Source organism: Phoxinus phoxinus (assembly GCF_949152265.1).
Source record: "Phoxinus phoxinus genome assembly, chromosome: 8".
In the NCBI taxonomy this organism is placed as follows: domain Eukaryota; kingdom Metazoa; phylum Chordata; class Actinopteri; order Cypriniformes; family Leuciscidae; genus Phoxinus; species Phoxinus phoxinus.
This window is the reverse complement of record NC_136883.1, coordinates 9,005,059-9,029,265: the sequence shown is the minus strand read 5'-3', so window position 1 is coordinate 9,029,265 and position 24,207 is coordinate 9,005,059. Positions and strand designations below refer to the sequence as shown.

The following is a 24,207-nucleotide window of genomic DNA, read 5'->3' as shown; positions in this document are numbered from 1 at the left end:
CAAATGAAATGTTCTGTAAAAATCAGACTTCAAAAAGCTAAAGAATGATTTCTGTACCTTCTGCAGAGGGAAAGCTAGTAATGTTGAAATCTGGAATGTTTTCATGTGGTTTGTATCCTAAAATAAAATCCTCCTGGAATACGTGGAGCAGCTGAGTGTTTGAGCCACACTAGGAGACAGCATTTACACAACATGTCATTTTCGAATAACAAATTAGTCACACAATGTCAATCTTACAAACAGAAACGTGCGTATGCACACACAAACAGGTGTAGACCCCACCTGGTTGGTTATGACATCCAGCTCGATGATGCAGCCGGGTCGGGCAGTGGACTGCTGACTCACAATGTTGAACACTTCACCCACCAGTTTCTAAACACAAAACCAACCATCAGAAATAACAATCAGATCAACTCAAATTACATTTAGTATGCATTACTTGGCAGATAAGCACATTATTTTGATAAAATCTGGTCTTAGAAGCTCTTACAGAGGTCTCTGGGTCAGAGAGTTCATCCAGTAGTTTGCGGGCATCCACCACAGCCTGATACAGACGCAGGTTTTTACCATCAGACGCCACAAAGCACGCACTTGCCGAGTTACAGTATGTACCTGGCGTAAACACAAACATTTTTATTAAACCCAACAGAGCAGCAATGCAACAAATAACAACAATTTAAATGGTTGAAATGGCAATCCTACATAGTTTCTGGGCAGCTGCTTGTTGGGTCTCTTCCTAGGCAGTTTTTAAGGAGTTCTGAGTGGTTGCTAGGGCATTGCTAGACAGTTAATGGGTGTTTGCTCTGACATTGCTAGGTAGTTTCTATGGTGCTCTCAGTTTTTTTTAGTTGATTTGGCATATTGTAGCTAGGTAGATCAGGGAGTTCTGGGCGGATGATGAGGCATTGCCAGGTAGTTTATAGGGTGTTGCTATGGTGTTATAGTGGCTAGGGCATTTCTACACAGTTTCTGGTGGTTGCTAGGATGTTGCCATGGTGATTTGTGTGGTGGCTAAGGTAGGCAGTGTCTAGGGTGTTCTGGGTAGTTGTTAGGGAGGTTCATAAGGTACTATGTATAGTTATAAGGGAATTGCTTGTGTGGTTATTTGGGTGTTACTAAGCAGTTACGAGAGTGTTCTGGATGGTTGCAAGGACATTGTTAGGGTATTCTCCTTTATCATTTGTCAGACGAAAATTGATAGCTCTGATCATTTACAAAAGTAAAACCATGCGTCTGATAAAAACAATTACAACTTTAGGGAACATGCCCATAGCACTCTGCAGATACAGATCTAAGTTTATGGGTTTGTTAAAATCAGTCTCCAGTAATCACTCCCTATGAGCAATAGTAATGTATACCATACAAAACTTTGACTATGAGTTTTGGAGGTTGGTATAAAAGCAGCTGTAGTGTTACACTCACCAAGCACTGAGCTAGGGATAAGTGTTGGCAGCCAGGCCACATTGGAGAACGCGGATGTGTGGAGAGAGTTGATTCGTGCGAGCTCGGACACTCCCCCAGTGCAGGACAGTGGGCCAATGTGATCGACTCTCCAGAGGATCAGCTCACTATAGATAGCGTTCGGGTCGTGGAACGTACGCGTAGCTGCATTTCGCAGTTGTTTACGAGGAACGCCTCTCATTGGCCTGGTGGGTTGTAGAGCCACGTCCCCAATCTGATCTCCATCAAAACTTCCAGAGGACGGTGTTAACAGTGCATTGTGATGCGATGATGTTAACAGCAAAGGAAGGACCGTGTGACAAGCCAAATCATTGAGATGGAAACGGTGTCCGCAGTAACGGAACTTGTGCGAAACTGTGAGGACGTTTGAAAAGGCAGACTTCTCTGCAAAGGTCACAGCCCATTGGTTGAGTGAGCCATCTACGTGTTTGGACACCATCATGACGGCAGGGCCGATGACAGCAGCAAGAGAGTGTCCAAGACCACCTAGCCCCGCAGACGCAGAGGTGCTCTGAGGAACCCGCCGCTCACTTCGCTTCTCCTCCAGAGCGCTGCAGCTCTCTTGGTCCATAAACGTACATGCGTACATCATGATGTTCTTACTGAGGGAGTTAGCATCGCCCGTGGGGAACGCCACTGGGATACGAGAGGAGAACGACACCTGAAAGAGAAAAGAGAATAGATTTTATTTCGTTTATCAGGGTAATTATTAGTGGTTGGCCAATATGATGTTTTTAATGGCTGTTACCAACATCTAGTAAGTATAGGGTGGCTGATATTTTTAAACAAATACTTAATGACACCATACCTCTTACTAATTGAAAATCTTCTTTCTTTTTTTTTATTCATTGACAAGGTATGAAGATTTATAGTGGGAAAAATATATATACTTTGGATAAGCACATGTAATATATGAATTCATTATAACCAGGGTTTGAAATTAACCCCCTCCAACCCGCCAAATGCGGGTAAAAAGGAACTTTGGCGGGTAACGCTGTCAAATCACTAGCCAATTTGGTGTCAGAGTCTATTTCGTTCGTTTCGATGAAACAAGATATTTTAGTCTATGCTGTGCTCAGTTTATACGTGAACAAAACATCATTAAACATTATTTCTAGCACACCTACCATCCGATAAATACAATAAGGTTTGTACCCTATTATTAAACAAATACAAATCATTAGTCTGAGCATTCAAATTTATGTCGAAATTAATAACAATAAATGTTGTCTTGACACTCTTTAATGTGGCGTGAAAGAACGCGGTTGCTGCTTCAGTTCAAGCAGCAGCGCAGAGCACACGTGAACCGATCATCTCTTCCTCTATCACTAGTTATAGTACAAAATGAAGTGTAGTTATCTTTCAAAAATGAATTGAAGTAGAAACAATTAATATGAATTTCTTGCTTCTGCTGAACACAAAGGAAGATATTTTGAAGAATGTCAGTAACCAAACAGTTAACTAGTCCCATAGTAGGAAAAACAAATACTATGGAAGTCAATGGGACCAGTTAACTGTTTGGTTACTGACATTCTTCAAAATATCTTCCTTTGTGTTCAGCAGAAGAAAGAAATTCATACAGGTTTGAAACAACTTGAAGGTGAGTATATGATGACAGAACTTTCATTTTAAAGTGAACTATCCCTTTAAAAACTACACGTGTAATTTAAATGTTCATATGTAACCGTTGTTATTTAAGTGTTGACTATTAAATAAATGTGATTAATTAATGTATTATGAAATAAATAAAAATTAAGCAAAAATGTTAACTTTAATTTCAGTTTTGGTAATAAAAAAATATATATATATTTCGGTGCATCTCTAGTTATAACCATGAGTGTCTTACCTGAACTTGTCTGAAGATGCCAGGTATGAACTCATCCAGGTACTTGACGTGCCAGACGAGGAAGGATCCGTCGTGCGGGTGAATGGTGAAGAGCATGTCTGGACTCTTGTTCCACTCTAGAATGAGAGTCTCCAGCTTCCGTTCCAGCAAAACGGAAGGCAGAGGAACACTGCTGCTTGAACCTGGAGAAGAGGCCTTGGTGCTTCCCTCCTGATCTCCCTCCTCATGTTCTGACGAACCCTTATCAGACATCTCATCCAGATCTAACAAAAACACAAAGATCACATAATACAATATGAATATCCAAAAATAACTAAGCTATGGTTAAAATCCCCATAAATTTAGCCGACGTCTGTTAGCTTAAGGCGAATCTAAATGCTGAAAGGTTTATTCATAACAAGGCAGTACCGAAGTCAAACTTGGGAGCTCCCTCCTGCTCAAAGTCCTCAGTGGCTTGTTCCAGGTGCTGCTCGGAGAGTTTGCGCAGCTGCTGCATGAAAAGGTCCATGGAGGTGGTGAAGCTCAGATCTTTATTATTCAGCCAGTGAACCACAAACCCTCCGCTGACATCGTCGGAGAACAGGCCCGATCCAGCCAGCGCTGCAGGGATATCTAATGACAGAGAAAATGAAAGAATGATAAATGTTTAGTATGTTTTTATAAAGCCTAAAAAAAGTCTTCTCTTTCATATTTGATACTCAAAATGACCAACATGATTAAAATGTGACTGAAAAACCTCTCGCATACACTCTACTTCATGCCTTCTGCCCTCTGATTAATATTTGTTTTTAGCAAATAAAGTGCCTTTTAGTTTTTAGGGTTTTTAAGCCTTGCCAATTTAAATATTGAAGTGCAAGAAGACGAAAGAGAACTCAATTCGGTACTCCCAGAAAGCTACATCTGAGAAAGCACGCACATACTGAACTGAGTTCTCCTCTTCGTATTGCGCTTGAACGGACATATTGACACAAAATTATGTCAAAGTCTTGGCGAGCATGCACAGTAAACATGTAAATGCTTATGTCTTAAGTGAATGTATGAGAAATAAAACCTGTGTGTCAGTCAGTATATTGGATCCGTGCATTCGGTCTTAAAGGGACAGAAGCCTAATGAACCTGCTGCCTCCCATGTCATTAATGTTAATCACACAATAAAAGACAGAGAAATTCACTCACTGCCCTTTACTGAATAGCCTAACTTTTGTAACTTTATTCATCAATATTTCATTTATACAGTGAAGACTATGCAGTGTTATTTTAGATTGTATTATTTTATTCAATATCAGTACCTGAAAATAACTTTTCATTTGTATGTTTGTATGTTTGTTCTATTGCATTTATTTGTGCTATTGCTCATAGTTTGATTATTTGTTCTTATTTTATTCCCGTCTTGTCTTTAACAATATTTTAAATGAATATCCATTAGGCTAGTAGTTTTTGGTGTCATAACCTTATTAAGTAACATGGGTCAAAAACAACAAAAAAATTAGGCCTATTTTATTATTTATTATATTTATTTACTTTGTGAAAACATTGGAAGTGAAAACATTGGCAGGGCAAGAAAAAAATTGCCAACTGGCATTGAGCCCTGCATATATGGTATTACATAAAAGAAAAGCCTGACACATCAAATATGATACTCAACAAAAACACGTATGCAAACATTTATATATATATATATATATATATATATATATATATATATATATATATATATATATATATTATATATATATTTATTTTGTAAATTATATATATATAATTTGTTAGTTTTTTTTGTCAAAAGGTTCAATAAATGTAAAAAAAAGAAAAAAAGATTTTCGGACTATTATTTAATATCTCAGTCTTTACAGGGTAAAGCCGTTTGGTTTAACAGGACAGAGGAAATAACCCATGTTTACTCTGTAATCTCCATGCAATTATACACAATTGTTTCTTCATAAACCATGAATACAAGCCCAAGTATGGGTGTGTATGTGCACCTGTGTTGGGATTGATGCTGGCAGAGATGTGGAAGTGGCAGAGGGCATTGGCGTGGTGCGAGATGTGGCGGTGGGTTTCGTGGGACCCCAGCTGGCTGGGCAGCAGATCAGTGTGGGCCACCAGGGCGGACGATCTTCTGCGGCCCCTGCGCAGGTGCTTGAGGTGGTGGATAGACTGAATGGAGACAGACAATTTTTCACAATCACAATTCACGTACAGCGGGCCGATATGAAATTGAGTATTATTCTCAGCTCCAGTAAACACACTTTATCGTGTGTGATTAAATTCATTCTGAAGATTTCCCCACATAAATGAGTGCAGAAAATGCAGATTGCATCACACAGAGCGAGTGTGAGTGTGTGTGTGTGTGTGTAATATTAATTCAAATACATTAAAGGTGTCACAAACTCACACACTATTCTGTCTAGACTTCTCAAGCACCATCTCCAAGCACCTAACATTACATTATTGCACAGTATTTCACCTAAAACTGAAAATTTCATCATTATTTCCTCATCTTCCATTTGTTCCAAGCCCAGATTATTTCTTTTTCTTCGGAGGCAATGTTATGTTACGATGACGTAATTAAAATTAAATTAAGAACAAGAAAAGCACAATAATAGTATGCATACAATTCATGCATTATATTCCACGTCTTATAAAGTAAGTCTGTCATTTGCTAGATGTGTGTGAAGAGCAGACCAAAACTCAGAGAAAACTTCCCCTCTGCCATAGGTTTGAAACAATTTGAAGCTAGATAGTTTGAAATTACTATTGGTTGGTTGTATTCAACCAAATATCACAAGTAATATGGATTTGTTAAGACGTGAGGGTGAGAAAATGATGACAGAATTTTTATTTTTTAGGTAAACTATCCCTTTACAAATCATCAGACTCTTGGCAGCATAAAAAATATCTAGGACACATCATGTACTGATTGTCAGTGTGTGGTTTACATGGAGACAAAAGTGTAGTTTTCACACATCCTACTGAAGATGACAACTGCTTAGGAGGAAGAGATCTGTTACACAAAAATTATAATTCAATACTTCTGAATAACGGCAATATAATTAAATAACATTCCCTTTTAGCCTTGATATCTAAGCAGATATGATATGATGCATTAAGAATGCAAACCCAATCAACAATGTGATTATTTTAGCAAATTGCAGGCGTGGTGTGTATATAATTAGCAAGAAGTAGTTCATTAACAAGTAAACTAGCTAACATGCCAAGAGTGTTATTCATTATTATGCATCGACACTGATCATTTAGCCTGCTTTCATTTATTATGTGTTGTTTAGCATGTGCATTTCTGCATGCTGACCTCCAGAGCGTGCTGTATCTTGTCTTTCTGAGCGACGTTTGGCAGAGTGGTGCTGATACTGCTGCTGTTCTCGGAGATCTGCCCCCCCAACAGACTGTCCTCAGGCAAGAGGGTCTCACTCCACAGACGACAGATGCCATCCGCGCAGGACGTCAGCAGCACGTTACACACAGAGCCCCTACGACATACACACACAATGAGAAATGCACACTCATGGGTGGAATTCACAGTGTGAGTTAAGTGTGGGTGGCAACTAAAATCTCAGCAGTGTTTCCAGCACTACTAAATGTACAGCGCCTCGGCGAAAGACATTACATTGTAATTGGTGGAGTCTGAACTAAATGAAATGAGATATAGGGTGGTGAGAGAGAGAAAAAATCGTGGGGATATTGTATGGATGCACAGACGCTGAGTATCAATGTTTAGTAAATTTCGGCTTGCGATTGCGAGTATAATTTTACCCTAAGCTCTGCTCAGTCCATGTTTATGTGTTAATTAAATGTGTTAATTTAACACGTCAGCAAGCCAGCTGGGAAATGGGATGCAACTAAACTTACTGAAAAATGTTCACTACTGAAAATGAAGACAGCAGCAGTAAAATATGTCTAATCCTATGATAGGGTGAAGCGGGTTACTTAAAACAACCATAAATCATCATTACTTCGGAGTTCACCTGTTACATGCGGTCGATGATACTGGTTGATGATACTGGTTATATACTCTTTTGAAATCGAACTGGTGTGAGGCCTTTTCACAATGAAAATAACTCTATAGCGCCATCTAGCATCTAAGATATAATTAATTATATTTACCTATAACAACAATATAAATATGATTCGGCACATAATTACATTTCATAACTGGATACGGTCACCTTTGACTTGTTCATTAGGGTTTTAGTAAGGTCAGTCTTTGTAAAACTACTTAAAACCCTATTTTTCTTTAAAAAACAAATACATTGAAATTGAGTGTAAAAAAAATTTGATTTCTATTAAAAATCTCTCAAAACTTTATATATAACAAGGAAGGGATGGATATGAAGATATGAAATGAACAGAATGAGAACTTTATCATATTAGATAAAAATGGATGTGGACAGTTTTCCGTTGGGGGAGGTTTGCAGTTGAAAAAAAGGTGATAAATTGCAATACATCGCAATATGTTATCACGATACTCAGCATAACGCAAAATGTTTAAAACCTGCATAATATTGTATTGTGGATCAAGAATCATGATTATATCGTATCATAGGGACTTTCCCACCCCTAATATATATATATTAGGGGTGGGAAAGTCCCTACGATACGATATAATCATGATATATATATAATATATATAGTTTAAAATATATTCTCAAGAAACTAATATTATAGAACAGGATGTTCTGACTACAACTGACTGAATTAACAACATTTGAAGTCATTGTAAAATAGTCAGTAAATGTACAGCTGTGACTGCACATCAGTTAAATTCAACAGCCATACAAATATATCTACCATGGTAAAAACAATCAGCAGTGAATCTACTAGACACAATGCTAGCATTACCATTACACCCAAGCATCAGTGAAGGAGTCTGTGGGTGTGTTTGACGTACTTGGGCATGAATTTACTGGTTTTCCTCCAGGAGAAGCCTGTGACCGTACGTGGATGGGCCAGATACACGAATGAGAAAAGAACCGCTGAGGCCTTTTTATCAGTCACGTCTGGCATCACCACTGCAGACTTCCATCCTGTGGTGGGATACCACACCTTCAGCAGGCAGTCATCCTGAGCGTGAGGGAGAGAAATGCTTTTCCATCAGAAATGGAAATTACTTTTCTTCTTAAGGGTATGAAAATCGAGTGAAGGAACCACATTTATCACATTTATAACTGATCAATATTTTTTAGACACCCAAGTAGGATAGTGGGGATAGTGAGTAACTAAAAATAAAGCCTGTTTTTGGCTCTGGCTGGTGGACAGTCTGCACAACATAATTATCGTCAGCAGACCAGATGTCTACATACAGATCAATTTTTGTGTCCGTATGGACTACAGTGCATGTGCGAACAGTTAGTCCACCACATCAGTGAGATCCACAAATGTGTGTGAGACGGGACATCTAGGCCGTAACATCACCATGAAATCAAAATTGATTCAACAAAATTGATAAGACAATTCATATTTTTTCTATGGAATATTACAGTATTAATTGTATATAACGGAGTGTAAGGGAAATGTGCACTGTGCCTAGTGGGGATGTCTACTTTGATTGTAGTTTAATAAGTTGGAACCCATAGCTTCAATGCTACTCATATAAATTAGCTTTCCAATACTGATAGGGCTCTACCTTTATATATGTACAAAAGAATGTCTTATTTGACACATTATAATGGTAAAAGTTTCTATAAGGGATAGGTCTAGGTTTTAAAATTCTAAGAACAACTGACGTCCACCATGACATAGAACATGACATGTATGTGTGTGTGTGTGTGTGTGTGTGTGTGTGTGTGTGTGTGTGTGTGTGTGTGTGTGTGTGTGTGTGTGTGTGGTACCTTTCCAGCTGTGGCGAAGTATTCTCCATCTGGAGACCATTGAGTGATGTGAACGGCAGCAGCAGTCCTGAGACAAAAAAAACACACAAAGCTGAAAGTAATTTACACGCACAAATGTCTGTGCACATGGTGAAGCAAATATTAAAATGCCCTCTAAATTGGTGTGTGTTTTGAAGGCCCACGTTATACCTGCATGTTCATGTTCAGGGGCCGTAAACACAGAACGTGTTTTATCATTCCACTGCACTACTTTTCCATTATTATTCTATGTAAATATTCTCTAAATGCAGCTGTTTGACCATTTGACTCACGTCTCGTCTTTTGCAGCATCTCCCATTGGCCCTGACTATAACCATAAGTTTTTTTAAATTGAAACTCTTAAGATAATAGCGGAATCCACACCACATCCATAACAACGATTTCACAGATTAGACAGAATAGATCAATTTTATGATTGGCTAGGCACTTGACATTTGTAATAAGTAACGGTGCTCCTGCCAAGTTACTGAATATGTACTGATATGTAAAGGTAGACACCATATGCCAATAAGCTAATTGTTATGATTTTTCAAAATCACGATGATTTCTCAATTTAGACAGGGGAAGAAACTTTGCACGAGAACCACTTTGACCTAAAATATTTACCTCTTATGATTTTAAGTTAATATTTCAATAATTTAACACATTTGCATCTCCATGGTTCTCTGACGTATGTAGTTAAAAAAAACAATTCCATCTTCCTTAGCGTTTTATTTTGATTGTATGTAGAATTTTTTTTACATTATGACTTAATTAATATTAGCTTTTCATCAATTTATGAACCCCCTGCAGTCGCCTCACGAAAACCTTGTCCTACAGTTCGCCTACATATTACATGAAACTTTTATTTGAGAAGAGCAAAAGCATTCTTTTCCATCATGTGACCCTTTTAAATGCATTCATTCATCAAATGTGCTTTAACGTTCAGTAAATCAGACAAGCGACATTAAAGATTCAGTATGCGGACAGAAGTGTGTTTAAGTTAAGCTGCACTCACTTGCACTGCCAGACACACTTCCAATCATTGAGTATGAGCTCATGAGCTCCGTCATCATTCAGCTGACATTCCTCTTCCTCTATCAGCGTGTCACTGGTAGGAGGAGCCCACAGCTGCAAACACTCAGTCGCCGCCAAGATACGGTTGCCTACACGACAAACAGTTGTAATAATTACACACACATATTGGTGTACCACCAATCAAAAGTTTGGACAAACCTTCTTGTTCTATAATATTGTTACACTTATTACTATTTTCTCCTCATTTTTCAATAATAGTGAAGTCAAAATACACAAATGAAAGTATGGGAATTATGTATATAACAAACAATGTCTGACCCATTCACCACTTCAAATCTCAATAGAAGTATCACATTTTTAAGATGCTTCCAGAATCCAGAGGTTACACTAAAGCCAGAGAACTATATCCTCTAAATGTATTATTTAATTAGAGGGTCCAAACCGAGTAAAAAACAAATGCACTAGTGAAAATATTTGGTTCATCCATTAACAAAGTGTATATTTTACACCAACCTTGGGGGTCCCAGGCAAGATTGTAGGTTATAGCACTGAGGAAGAACTGACCAGTCTTTTGCCATTGGTAATTCAGTTGCTTTAAAAACACAACAACAGAAAAGATCAGCTGCACTGAGTGCTTACAATATTTAAAAGTCATTAATATAAAGACATCTTAGTAAAACATGGCTATTTGGAATCAGTAAAGTGCTCTTAGGAAAATATAGAAAGCAAATATATATTTGGGTACATCTCTAAAGATGTCAAAATGGCTATAATAATCATCATTATCTCTAAGATCTTCATGATTATCATTATCATATGATCTATGATCAACTGTCCTCAGGGGAAACTCACCTTGTGACGTTTGTTTGGGTTGGAAGCAATTGGTTCAAAAATACAAACAGTATTTCCGTAAGACGCAGCAATCTAAAAAAATTATAATAATAATCATTATTATAGAAGAGCACAATTACATTAGCAAAGATAAAAAAAAAAAAAATCACATCAAAAACCTAGTCAGTGCAGATAACTGGATGTATGTTCATTTATCCATGTTCATATTATGTCAGGTGTGATTTGTGGCATGTCAGATCCACAATAATATCTACTCATTAATGCCAGATGCCAGTGTCTAGAAGGTGGATGAAGACAGACATATTTATTTTATATGTTTTGTTATATTTCTCTCTTCTAATCCAGCTTTTAAATCAATTTGCAAGTTGATTTCCCCAAACGTGTAAACGCTGCTCCTCACTGAAGCCTCACCTTCTTTCTTTGTGTACGCCTTTTGGGCGGGCATTATGCTAATATTTCATATTGTGAAGTAATAGGTCTGGAGCATGGTCTGGTCTGAAGGAATAAATCCCTTTGTGGAAGACTATGAGCTTTATACTGTAACTTCTGCAAATCTTAAACATGCATGAACAGATTCTGTACATTAAACAGGAAGGAAGAGGAAAACATTTAAGTATTCCAACCAGCCTGACACAGCAATTAGCTTAAGTGAGTTTAAGCAAATTTGGGCCGGAACTCTATTTTGTCCACCCAAGAACAGATGGTGAAAGTGCAACTCATTTGAAGAACTGTACACTTCACCTTTAATTACACAATTGATATATACAGTATATACAACCAATGACTTTATATAATAAAACACGGTACACTCGTATTACTATGAATGGGAGAAAGTGTAACGTGTAATATGGCGGAATAAGTCCCGTCTTCTAAATAAAAGAGGCAATTTTAGGTAGTCTTTTAAATTATGGGATGCAAGCTTGGTATGGCAATCTTTCGGTCCAATTAAAATCACAGCTTGCACGCCTTGTGAAAACTGTAATGGGTGTAAGAGTGTACACATCACTTCAATCAATTTACGAATCGTTGATTTTTAAGAATGCACAGACAATAGTGAGTGATACAAGACATGTTTTATTTCCAATGTATCAGCTTCTGCCATCAGGGAGACGGTATCGAGTCCCACTTAGAGTAACCGTTACAAAAAATGATTTATTCCTGTATCTATTAATATGTTAAATAGCAAGATGTAGCCATTGTTACAATGTTTTTTTTTTTTTTTGGTTTGTGTGTATGTATATGTTGTGGGTAATACTTCATAATAACGTTCAGTTGTAAGTAATTTATAAGTGGTTAGTTAATGATGAACTAATCATTTAAAAAAACATTCATAAATTATTAGCAAGTGATATACTATCTTGTTATGTATGTTTTGTAAATTCCGTTACAAGTGATTAGTTAAGTGATTAGTTAAGTGATTAACTAATTATTTACGAAACATCACTATGCGTTCATAAATGATTAATAAGTGATATGTTAATTATTGTATGTATGTTTTGTAGATTCAGTTATAAGTAATTTACAATTGATTAGTTAATGATTAACTAATATTTATAAAACATGAATATGCGTTCCTAAAATTATTATTATTATTATTTTTTGTATGTATGTATGTATGTATGCATGTATGTATGCATGTATGCATGTATGTATGTATGTATGTATGTATGTATGTATGTATGTATGTATGTATGTATGTATGTATGTATGTATGTATGTATGCATGTATGTATTTAGCAATTAGAGGGTGCAGAAAGTGTTGTAAATGTCTTGTATACATGTACAGATCATTTGTAACAGGTAAGTAACAGTCTTCAACACAATTAATGTGTAAACGCATGAATAAATAATTTACAACACTTTCTGCATCCCTAATCTAAAGTGTAAACTATTCATCACTTTTAACACATCATTCGTAGATAACATTCGTAGATCTTAAGCCTTTTTGATTCTTGAAGTGCTAATCTACGAATGAAGTGTAAGACATTTACAAGTGATGAATAGTTTACACTTTACAGATTAGGGATGCAGAAAGTGTTGTAAATTATTTATTCATGCGTTTACACATCATCTATAACAGCAGGTGTTGAACACCGTAGTGTGTACTGCAGTGTAAGTGCTGACTGGTGAGGGTATAGACAACGGTCTTCTCTGAAACACAGAGTCTTTAACCACTGTGCACCTGATGTGAGCAAAACATACAAAAAAAGTAACATAATTTATTAAACATTTATGAAACGGGTAGTCATGTTTTGTAAATGATTAGTTAATTATAAACTTATCAATTGTAAATTACTTATGACTGAATCTACAAACCATACATAAAATAATGAGCATATTACTTATTAATCATTTATGAACGCATAGTCATGCATCATTAACTAACCACTTATAAATGACTTACAACTGAATGTTATTATAAAGTGTTACCAACTAATCTCCGATTGGTGAAGTTATCGCATCACTGCAGCTGCCGTTACAAGCTCCAGTTCCTATAGAAACCGTTGTGTTCTGAGACGCGCTAAGGACTGCGCATTAGCTTGATTCGAGAGTTTAGAAACAAAATTTATGAGACAGCTATTGTCAGATTTCAAGTATGAAATTGAATCGTGAGCTTGGTGAACAGTTTTGGAGAATTTGATGTTTCCCTATTCAAAGAGATAGGAGCTGCACATGCAAGGCGTTTCAAAGATGGCCGCCGAGTAAAATGGCGTACAACACTGCACTTGAATGAACAAGTCCACAACATTTACTCAAAACCCACTCAAAAATACAGGACAACATAATTTAATTATCCATTAACATGTTTGTTAGCAGATTTTGAAATACAATGAAAAATATGGCCAAATCAACTAAACCTGATATTTTGTTTTAGTAATGTTTACTCTTGTCATCATCACTGGTAATGTGTACTCAGTTGAAGTGTTTGGTACTGTACATTTTGCGTTTAAGTAATATTGATTTGTGTTATAATTTAAATGTCTTACAGAAGTATTTCTTTACAGTAGCATTGTGCATTTTTATACTTATATTTGAATATTTTTCAAGATGTTGTATTTAAGTGTATTTGCCATGTCAGCTTCACATGCTATTACATTGCAGATACAGACTCAATATTCAACAAACAATACAATCATTTTTATACAATTCAACTTTGAATAAAGACCCAACTATTTAGTATAAATAACTCTATTAAAGATTCTTTAAATGTACTTGGCATTTAAAAAAAAATAGTAAAGGTTTTTCAAAATAAGTTATTTAACTTACTGTAAGTTCTGCCTATGACACATTGTATACAAATTCATGTCTGGATTTAATATTTTCAGGAATATGTACAGTAGTAATTAAAATAGTAGAAAAAAATTACAGCAGCAGATAATACAGTATATAGAGTATTATCACGATATTGAAATAAGTTGCAAAAAAATTTTGTTGTCATACTATTACAGGTTTACTAACTTTTTCTTGTAACCAAAAGAACTGAACATTAAATACAATAAAGAAATACACAAAAATGTATAAAGTTTTTCGAAGTGCCCAGAATAACAATATCGTGCTTGTTCATTATAGTGATGTATCATATTACCGAATACAGGCACATGATGGATTGTAGTATTCCTCATTTGTTCAGTGCTTTATATTAAATGTCTAAGCATTAATGTAATGTCAAGAAATATAGTATGGTCTTACCCGGCCAAGCTGCTGAGAGCACTCCACACAGCCCACCTGGATGTTTCCATTCTGAGCTCCAGGAATAATCTGAACACACTCAAAATCACTTGCGAGGATCACGATATCACAGCCTGAGCCGTATGCCTAAAGAAAACACAAATCACACACTTAAAAGTTTGTCATTTTTCACCTTACAATACAGGTTCCCAAAAGCCAAGCAAAACAACGGTCTTACTTCTTCAACAAGCCATTCAAATCATTCTATACTTCATATACTTTTACATGCACATCGAAGTCCTTTTTCATTCTTCACATTGGGTAAAAAAAGAAGTTCGGAATGCACGCTGCGTTTAGATGACTGTGTTAATTACGTCCTGCACGCTTTCGAATCAATAACAAAATAAACGCACAACAAAAATGACAGCGATGAGAAAAAAGATGATAAGAAAGCATTTGATCATAGTGACGGATGTTTTCACGAGCTCCGCAATTCAGCACTCCACTTAAGTCACGTTTATTTTTATACCACTTTATACAATAGATGGTTTAAAAGCAAACAGCTTTACAGTATTAAACATGAAAAAACAGTGTCAGCATCTCTTTCTATTAGAATTACAACTTCATTTTCTACTATAAAGAGGCTCTTAAGTGTGCTCATATTTGTACTCGCAGATGTCCAACCTCGAGGGACTGAACAAAAGAAATGGACCAGAAACATGTCCACGTCAGCCTCAGAGCCACACATACCTATTACATAATAGTTAGCAAACTGTTATAGAAAGATCACTTTGGCGAGCTGTTTCGAACTCCCGAAACAAACACAACATGAACTTTTGATTTGGTTAGAGATTACGTCGCACCAGTTTGTTCTTCGATTTCGCTTGAAGTTTTTTGTGGCATTAAGACTACCAACAATGGAAGATTGACATATGATCATATACAGTACCTGTCAAAATTTTGGAAACATTTTTTTTTATATATGTTTTTGAAAGAAGTCTCTTATGCTCACCTAGGCTGAATTTATTTACTCGAAAATCCAGTACAATCTGTAATATTGTGAAATAATATTACAATTTAAAAGAATTGTTTTCTATTTTAATACTTAAATTAAAGTATTAATTTAATACTTTAAATTAAATTAATTTAATTTTGTTCTTTACACTAATTTAGAAACGAGCATTTTCTATTTTTCCAGCGTGTGAACATATCTCCGATACTACTCTCTATAAAAAACAATCGGATTGCTTTGATATCGCTAGTTATATCCAACTTTCCGAACTTCCGTTACTATCTCTAACGATAGCCCGCTAGCATCGCTCGCGTGGCCTCGCCTATCGACCGTCTTATTTACACTCGAATCACTGAAATCGCTCTGTTTGTGTTGGAGTTTGTGTTTGTGCTTCGAATTGCTTGTTGTGTTTGAAGTTTGTGCTTGTGCTTCGAATCGCTTGTTGTGTTTGAAGTTTGTGTTTGTGCTTGTGCTTCGAATCGCTTGTTGTGTTTGAAGTTTGTGTTTGTGCTTGTGCTTCGAATCGCTTGTTGTGTTTGAAGTTTGTGTTTGTGCTTGTGCTTCGAATCGCTTGTTGTGTTTGAAGTTTGTGTTTGTGCTTCGAATCGCTTGTTGTGTTTGAAGTTTGTGTTTGTGCTTGTGCTTCGAATCGCTTGTTGTGTTTGAAGTTTGTGTTTGAATCGCTTGTTGTGTTTGAAGTTTGTGTTTGTGCTTGTGCTTTGAATCGCTTGTTGTGTTTGAAGTTTGTGCTTGTGCTTCGAATCGCTTGTTGTGTTTGAAGTTTGTGTCTGTGGTCGAACCGCTTTGGTTGTGTTTGGAGTTTGTGTTCGAATCGCTTAACTGTTAACGTTAGTTTGTGAGCGTGTGAACATATCTCCGATACTACTCTCTATAAAAAACAATCGGATTGCTTTGATATCGCTAGTTATATCCAACTTTCCGAACTTCCGTTACTATCTCTAACGATAGCCCGCTAGCATTGCACGCGTGGCCTCGCCTATCGACCGTATTATTTACACTCGAATCACTGAAATCGCTCTGTTTGTGTTTGTGTTCGAACCGCTTTGGTTGTGTTGGAGTTTGTGTTTCGAATCGCTTAACTGTTAGTTTGTGAGCATGTGAACATATCTCCGATACTAACGTTACTCTCTATAAAAAAACAATCGGATTGCTTTGATATCGCTGGTTATATCCAACTTTCCGAACTTCCGTTACTATCTCTAACGTTAAGTTAGCCCGCTAGCATTTGCACGCGTGGTCTCGCCTATCGACCGTCTTATTTACACTCGAATCACTGGAAGGATACGGGTTCTATCCATGATTTCAGTCCTAAATTAGTAGTGTTATTGGTAGCATCACTGCTAATTTATTGTTCATCTGTCATAATGGCGAATATATCGGATGTGTGTCTACCTCTGAGTGCAGGTGAGGACACGTTTGAGCTGCATTCGGTGCGGCTGGAGCTGGAGTCCGTGGAGAAGCAGATCCGTGATCTGCTGGGGAGGCAGGCCGAGCTGCGAGACCGACGATCAGCGCTTGAAGCATCACGCGCCGATGCTCACAAGTCAGTGGTTAGTAACTTTTCGACTCCGGCCTCCTCTACTCCGTGTATTTCTCTGCACAGGACCCGAGCACCCCTGGTTTCGTTTACCCCGACACCGACACAGCACCATGGACCCTGGATGATGCCACAGCGGAAGACACGAGCCAGGACCAGAGCAAGGACCTCTCCGCCCCTCCCGGTCTTCGAGATCTCCACCCGGAACCGCTTCTCCCCTCTTCGCGAGACGGAACGCGACGACGCTGTGATCATCGGCAGTTCCATGGTCCGGCATGTCCGCGCTACCTCAGGTAAAGGTATGGTGCGCACTCACTGCTTTCCTGGTGCTCGTGTTCTCGATGTCGCTGCGCAGGTCCCCGAGATCCTGAACGGTGACGAGCGCGTCGGAGCTGTCGTGCTGCACGCGGGGGTGAACGACATCAGGCTGCGACAGACGGAGGTTCTGAAGAGGGACTACAGGAGCCTGATCGAGACGGTACGCAGAACATCGCCTGAAGCAAAGATCGTCGTGTCTGGACCGCTTCCCACGTACCGACAAGGACAAGAAAGGTTCAGTAGATTGTTTGCACTAAATGAATGGTTGATGTCATGGTGTAATGAACAGAGACTGCTCTTTGTAAATAATTGGAATCTGTTTTGGGAGCGACCTAGGCTCTACCGTGCTGATGGCCTGCACCCCAGCAGAATCGGAGCGGCTGTTCTGTCGGACAACATCTCCAAGACGTTACACACCATATGACTAGTAAGTCAAAGTCCAAATCACATTCTTTGCTGTCCCAAATTAATTGATATAAGTACCAGTGTAGAACACTATATAGAAACTGTGTCTATTCCTCGTTTAGTGAGGCCAAACAATAAATCTACTGCAGGATCTAAGAAAAATCTAATTGTGATTAAACCAGAAAATCTCAATATTAGTGAACAAAAACAATTTCTAAAGCTAGGTCTTCTAAACATTAGATCGCTTACACCTAAGGCGGTTATTGTAAATGAAATGGTCACTGATAATAGCTTTGATGTACTCTGCCTTACTGAAACCTGGCTTAAACCAAATGATTATTTCGGTCTTAATGAGTCCACTCCACCAGGATACGGTTATAAGCATGAGCCCCGTCTGATTGGTCGTGGCGGCGGTGTTGCAACAATCTATAGAGATATTCTTAATGTTACTCAGAAAACAGGCCACAGGTTTAATTCGTTTGAAGTACTGTTCTAAATGTTACGCTCCTAGATGTAAGAAAGAAATCCCTATTATCTCTAGCCTTGGCTACCGTATATAGACCGCCAGGGCCTTACGCTGATTTCCTAAAAGAGTTTGCAGATTTTCTATCAGATCTATTGGTCAATGCCGATAAGGCAATAATTGTTGGAGATTTCAACATACACGTTGATAACACAAATGATGCGTTAGGAGCTGCGTTTACAGATTTATTAAACTCCTTTGGGGTCAAGCAAAACGTTAGTGGTCCCACTCATCGTCTTAATCATACTCTAGATTTAATTATATCATATGGAACCGATCCAACCGATATAGATATTATACCGCAAAGTGATGATGTCACTGATCATTACATGGTAACTTGCATACTACGTACGGCTGAAATGTGTCATGTTGCGCCACGTTATCGACCAGGCAGAACAATCCTTCCAACCACTGTAGATAGATTCTTGAATAGCTTACCTGATCTATCTCCGCTCCTCAGTGAACCCAAACAAACAGAGGAACTAGAGGAAATGACTAGCAGTATGAGCACCATTTTCTCTAGTACATTAGAAACTGTTGCACCAATTAGATTAAAAAAGGTTAGAGAGAAAACTAAAGCACCATGGTACAACAGTGCTACGCATGTTATCAAGAGAGAAACTCGTAACTTAGAGCGCAAATGGAAACAAACTAATTTAGAGGTCTTTAGAATCGCGTGGAAAGACAGTATGTCACGTTATAAAAAGGCTCTAAAAGCAGCCAGGTCTGAGCATCTACGCAAACTAATAGAAAATAACCAAAACAATCCAAGGTTTTTATTTAACACTGTGGCTAGATTAACAAATAAACAGACATCACCTGAACAAAATATTCCGTTACAGTTTAGCAGTAATGATTTCATGAATTTCTTCACTGAGAAAATAGAAAGCATCAGAAACACAATTGTAAATGTACAATCTTTGACAGCGTCTTATGATTCAGCCTCAATTATCGCCCCTCAAGAACAACTACAGTGCTTTACAACTATAGGACAGGAAGAGCTAAATAAACTTATCACTGCATCTAAACCAACAACATGTTTATTAGATCCAATACCCACTAAACTACTGAAAGAAGTGTTACCTGTTGTGGAAGAGCCTCTTCTCAATATTATTAACTCGTCTCTATCTTTAGGACATGTTCCAAAAACATTCAAGCTGGCAGTTATAAAACCTCTTATTAAGAAACCACAATTAGATCCAAATAACCTAGCAAACTACAGACCCATCTCAAATCTTCCATTTATGTCTAAAATACTAGAAAAAGTTGTGTCCGCTCAATTGTGCTCTTTCTTGCAAGAAAACGATATCTATGAAAAGTTTCAGTCAGGATTCAGGCCACATCATAGCACAGAAACTGTGCTGGTTAAAATTACAAATGACTTACTTTTAGCTTCTGACCAAGGCTGTATCTCAATACTAGTTTTACTCGATCTTAGTGCTGCGTTTGACACTATAGATCATAAAATACTCTTAGATCGACTTCAAAATTACACTGGTGTTCAGGGACAGGCATTAAGCTGGTTTAGATCGTACCTATCAGACCGTTACCATTTTGTCCATTTAAATGGGGAAAAATCAAAGATAACGTCAGTAAATTATGGAGTGCCGCAGGGATCTGTATTAGGCCCCCTGCTATTCTCAATTTATATGCTGCCACTTGGTAATATTATAAGAAAACATGGAATAAGTTTCCACTGTTATGCTGATGACACTCAATTATATATTTCATCACGACCAGATGATAACACTAAATTATCTAAAATGACAGAGTGTGTTAAAGATATAAAATATTGGATGACGTGTAATTTTCTTCTATTAAATTCAGATAAAACGGAGGTATTACTGATTGGTCCAAAAAACTGCCCACAAAACCTCTTACAATACAACCTTAATCTAGATGGACGTCCTGTTACTTTATCCTCTACAGTAAAAGACCTGGGTGTTATACTAGACCGCAACTTGTCTTTTGAAAATCATATCTCAAATGTCACAAGAACAGCCTTTTTCCACCTTAGAAACATTGCTAAGCTACGTAATATGCTATCAGTTTCTGATGCAGAAAAGTTAGTTCATGCATTCATGACCTCGAGACTAGATTACTGTAATGCTCTATTAGCTGGTTGTCCTGCATCCTCAGTAAACAAGCTACAGTTAGTCCAAAATGCAGCTGCTAGAGTTCTTACTAGGTCAAGAAAATATGATCATATAACACCAATTTTATCATCTCTACACTGGTTACCTATTAAGTTCCGTATCAATTACAAAGTATTGTTACTGACCTATAAAGCCCTAAATGGTTTAGCTCCTGTGTATTTAAGAGATCTTCTATCGCCATATATTCCATCGCGCTCTTTAAGATCGCTAAATTCGAGGCTTCTGGTCGTACCTAGGATATCTAAGTCCACTAAAGGAGGGAGGGCGTTTTCACATCTAGCTCCTAAACTCTGGAATAGCCTTCCTGATACTGTCCGAGGCTCAGACTCGCTCTCCCAGTTTAAAACTAGATTAAAGACGCATCTCTTTAGCCAAGCATTCACATGATGCATCTCATACCTTTTATACTACAGTTAAATCAGATCAAATGCATTCATATTAAGAACAGCAGCTACGCTAATTATTTCCCATCTGCCTTTTTTGTTGTTATCTCGGGACGCCTGTCCCGAGATAACTCAAATAGAGTTCGTCAGCTCCAGTTATGTATCCAGCCTCTCATGGAGACTTCAGATGCCCCAACGTCTGTGATGAGACGACTCGACGCCTGTGAAGAGACGACCCAACGCCGGCGATATGTTATGCCCTAAATTTCATGATTAACTAACTGTATTTTTGTATGTATATTTTTGAAATGCATTTTCTGTAAAGCTGCTTTGAAACAATGTGTATTGTGAAAAGCGCTATACAAATAAACTTGAATTGAATTGAATTGAATTAAACAGAATGTATTACTGTGGTGTAATGATGCTGAAAATTCAGCTGTCATCACTTCTTTTGAAAAAACATTTAAAACTAAAATAAACATTTCCAAACTTTTGATGCGTACTGTAAATGATGACAGAATTTAGTTTGAACCTTTAGGCATGCATTGCATTGAATGAAAACCATTGATTATGTCTCATAAACAAAAGAGGACAAACATACTATGTCAGCTGAGGTCTCCAAGCTTGTATATACGGTAAAGAACTGTAATAATAAGAAACATTTTACTGTCATTTTAATCTAAGAAATGCAGCCTTGGTGAGTATAAGACATCTTTCAATTATAAAAAAAGAAATCCATCCCCAAACGGCTGGGTGGAACCATTAAAAAGAATGGGGAACTCAATTTTCCTTCCTTATTTTGTAGTTGTATTATTAGTATTATGTCACTTTCAAAGTTCACTTTCAAGTGTTGATGTTTCTACGTTGGCTGTGGTTCAAGTGAAACTGCTTTGGCAACACAATGTAGCAATATGTGTCATAACACAACTGAGAGAGAGACCGAGTCAGACTGAAGGGTCAGAGTCACACACATTTACAATTTATAATTATACCATCTAAACACAATGTGTTGTGACAATTTAAAATGTTGTAGTAAAAATACAAAAATGACAGGGTTAAACACCACCATGAGTGTGATGCTCTACATAGAGTAGGAAAGTACAGATCCAGTGTCCTTCTCTCTAAACAGATGTGCCCATTTGATGATCTAAATATGCTTACTGATGCATGCCTTTTTTCTGGGTTACATTTCCTCCTGGAGTTGATCTACTGAAAAAGCACGTATTACTCATACTGTTATTGCAGTCTAAAAAAATAGTTCTATGCATTAAATATCTGGATGATCTGCTACAAGTGCCTAAATTGCACTTGCAGTGTTATTTTAGTTTTATTGAGATACTCTTGTAGTCTATATTAATATTTTTCATTAGTTTTTATTTTTAATGTTTAATTTACTTTGAGTTTTAGTAATTTTGTTGTGTGTTTTTGCCATTTTTATTAGTGTTTGTTTTATTTAAATACACCGTTTTAAATTTAAAAACACATCAAGTTAAACTGAAAAATTCGATTTCCAATAAGGTAAAAAAAACGTAAGATATAATTCACTTTTATTCTAGATCTCATTGAAAAATAGAACACTTACACAAGAAATGTTTGCTTATGTTTTAAAAAAAATACCATAGCAAAAACTAATATAAATTTAAAGCATTATTAAAGATAAGTAAACGGTAATTAAAAAAGAACAAATAAACAAATTAGCAATTGCACAAATATACAACCGAAAGATCCAAAGATTTTCAGGTACAGATACTGTAAATCCAATGTAAAATAACACTGCACTTTATAAATAAAATACATTACAAATAAAGTTATAGCCTAAAAGCTATTCAGTCAAGAACAATGAGTGGATTATCTTTTTGCCTTTTGACGTTAGCAAGGCAGCAAGAATATTATGTTATTTAAACTGTGATTAAATTATATATAACGTGATCAAAGAACGCTCCCTTTGCAATCGATAGAGCTGTCAATCAAACTGCGTGAGTTTATCAGTGACTGAGTTCTGGAATTGCGACAAACTCCCGTAATAATCAACAGATCTCTTATTTACATTGTGTTTGCACTATTAGTTATGATGAAAGCGTTCGTTAGGTTGCAGAAATCGAGATCAACATGCCTGTGATATCATTGGCTACAATGCTCATCACTGCAACCTTTCATGCCACGATCTAAATATAATGCTATAATCAACACTTTTCACGATTAGTTAACCTTTAGAGCCGTAATAGTAAAAGCGTTCTAAAAGTTTTCAAGAGAGTTAAACATTTAATACTTCGCTATTTCACATTCAAAAGATGTTAGCCAATCACAGCAGTGGGCGTTTACACTGAAGTCTCACAGCAGACACACTTAAATTAAATCTTAACACTTAACTAAAATCAGCTTAACCAGCAGTCGATCACCCTGTAGCCCAAGACTGGTTGCCCACTGAAGCTAAGCAGGGTTGAGCCTGGTCAGTACCTGGGGGGGAGACCTCCTGGGAAAACTAGGTTGCTGTTGGAAGAGGTGTTAGTGAGGCCAGCAGGGGGCGCTCACACCCTGTGGTCTGTGGTGGTCCTAACGCCCCAGTAGTGACGGGGACACTATACTGTCAAAGAGCACCGTCCTTCGGATTGGACTTTAAAACGAGGTCCTGATTCTGTGTGGTCATTAAAAATCCCAGGATGTCCTTCGGGAAAAAGACTAGGGGTTTAACCCCGGCGTCCTGGCCAAATTTGCCCATTGGCCTCTATCCATCATGGCCTCCTAATCATCCCCATATACTGATAGGCTTCATGGTCTCCTCTCCACCAGTAAGCTGGTGGTGGTGGACTATCTGGCCCAATATGGCTGCCGTCTCATCATCCAGGCGGATGCTGCACATTTGTGGTGGTTGAGGAGATTCCCCCTTCTATGTAAAGCGCTTTGAGTACCTTGAAAAGCGCTATATAAATTTAACAATTATTATTATTATTATTAATTAAAACAGAGCATTCAAATCAGAGTTGGGAAAAATGCCTTTTATTTCTAAATTATGACAATTTTTTATGTAAAAATCATACTAAGTGCACCACAGGAAACATTATAAAACAATAAATCAAAGCAGTGCATGACCCCTTAAAAGACATGTTAGCGAGAATATTTTGA

The 24,207-nt window shown here is 37.3% G+C and overlaps 2 protein-coding genes and 1 long non-coding RNA gene across 14 annotated transcripts in view; 2 read left to right on the top strand and 1 right to left on the bottom strand.

Annotated features, from left to right (window-relative positions):
- The window catches only part of dmxl2 (Dmx-like 2), a 73,723-nt gene that overhangs the window by 40,681 nt on the left and 8,835 nt on the right, over positions 1–24,207 (bottom strand). For 11 of the 12 annotated variants that reach the window (XM_079620322.1, XM_079620328.1, XM_079620326.1 and 8 more), the window contains exons 2-15: positions 14,751–14,876; positions 11,061–11,132; positions 10,722–10,800; positions 10,189–10,336; positions 9,153–9,219; positions 8,213–8,385; positions 6,617–6,794; positions 5,289–5,463; positions 3,716–3,919; positions 3,308–3,570; positions 1,423–2,122; positions 491–612; positions 283–372; positions 58–169 (exon numbers count right to left, since the gene is read on the bottom strand). In XM_079620322.1, coding sequence (XP_079476448.1) covers positions 58–169; positions 283–372; positions 491–612; positions 1,423–2,122; positions 3,308–3,570; positions 3,716–3,919; positions 5,289–5,463; positions 6,617–6,794; positions 8,213–8,385; positions 9,153–9,219; positions 10,189–10,336; positions 10,722–10,800; positions 11,061–11,132; positions 14,751–14,876 — 2,509 coding nt within the window. The remainder of the gene's footprint in view (positions 1–57; positions 170–282; positions 373–490; positions 613–1,422; positions 2,123–3,307; positions 3,571–3,715; positions 3,920–5,288; positions 5,464–6,616; positions 6,795–8,212; positions 8,386–9,152; positions 9,220–10,188; positions 10,337–10,721; positions 10,801–11,060; positions 11,133–14,750; positions 14,877–24,207) is intronic. The other variant, XM_079620333.1, reaches the window with a different exon arrangement.
- On the top strand, positions 15,887–16,773 carry LOC307003298. The gene is made up of 3 exons (XR_013798666.1): positions 15,887–16,124; positions 16,158–16,414; positions 16,485–16,773. It is a non-coding gene; the product is annotated as an uncharacterized lncRNA (long non-coding RNA).
- On the top strand, positions 16,832–21,459 carry LOC307003190 (uncharacterized protein). Its single transcript, XM_079621367.1, has 2 exons — positions 16,832–18,044; positions 21,225–21,459. The coding sequence occupies exon 1, from the start codon at positions 17,127–17,129 to the stop codon at positions 18,039–18,041; it is 915 nt and encodes a 304-aa protein (XP_079477493.1). The 5' UTR covers positions 16,832–17,126; the 3' UTR covers positions 18,042–18,044; positions 21,225–21,459.

Coding starts and splice junctions, on each gene's coding strand:
- LOC307003190 (XM_079621367.1), top strand. CDS start 17,127: ATGGCGAATATATCGGATGTGTGTCTACCTCTGAGTGCAGGTGAGGAC.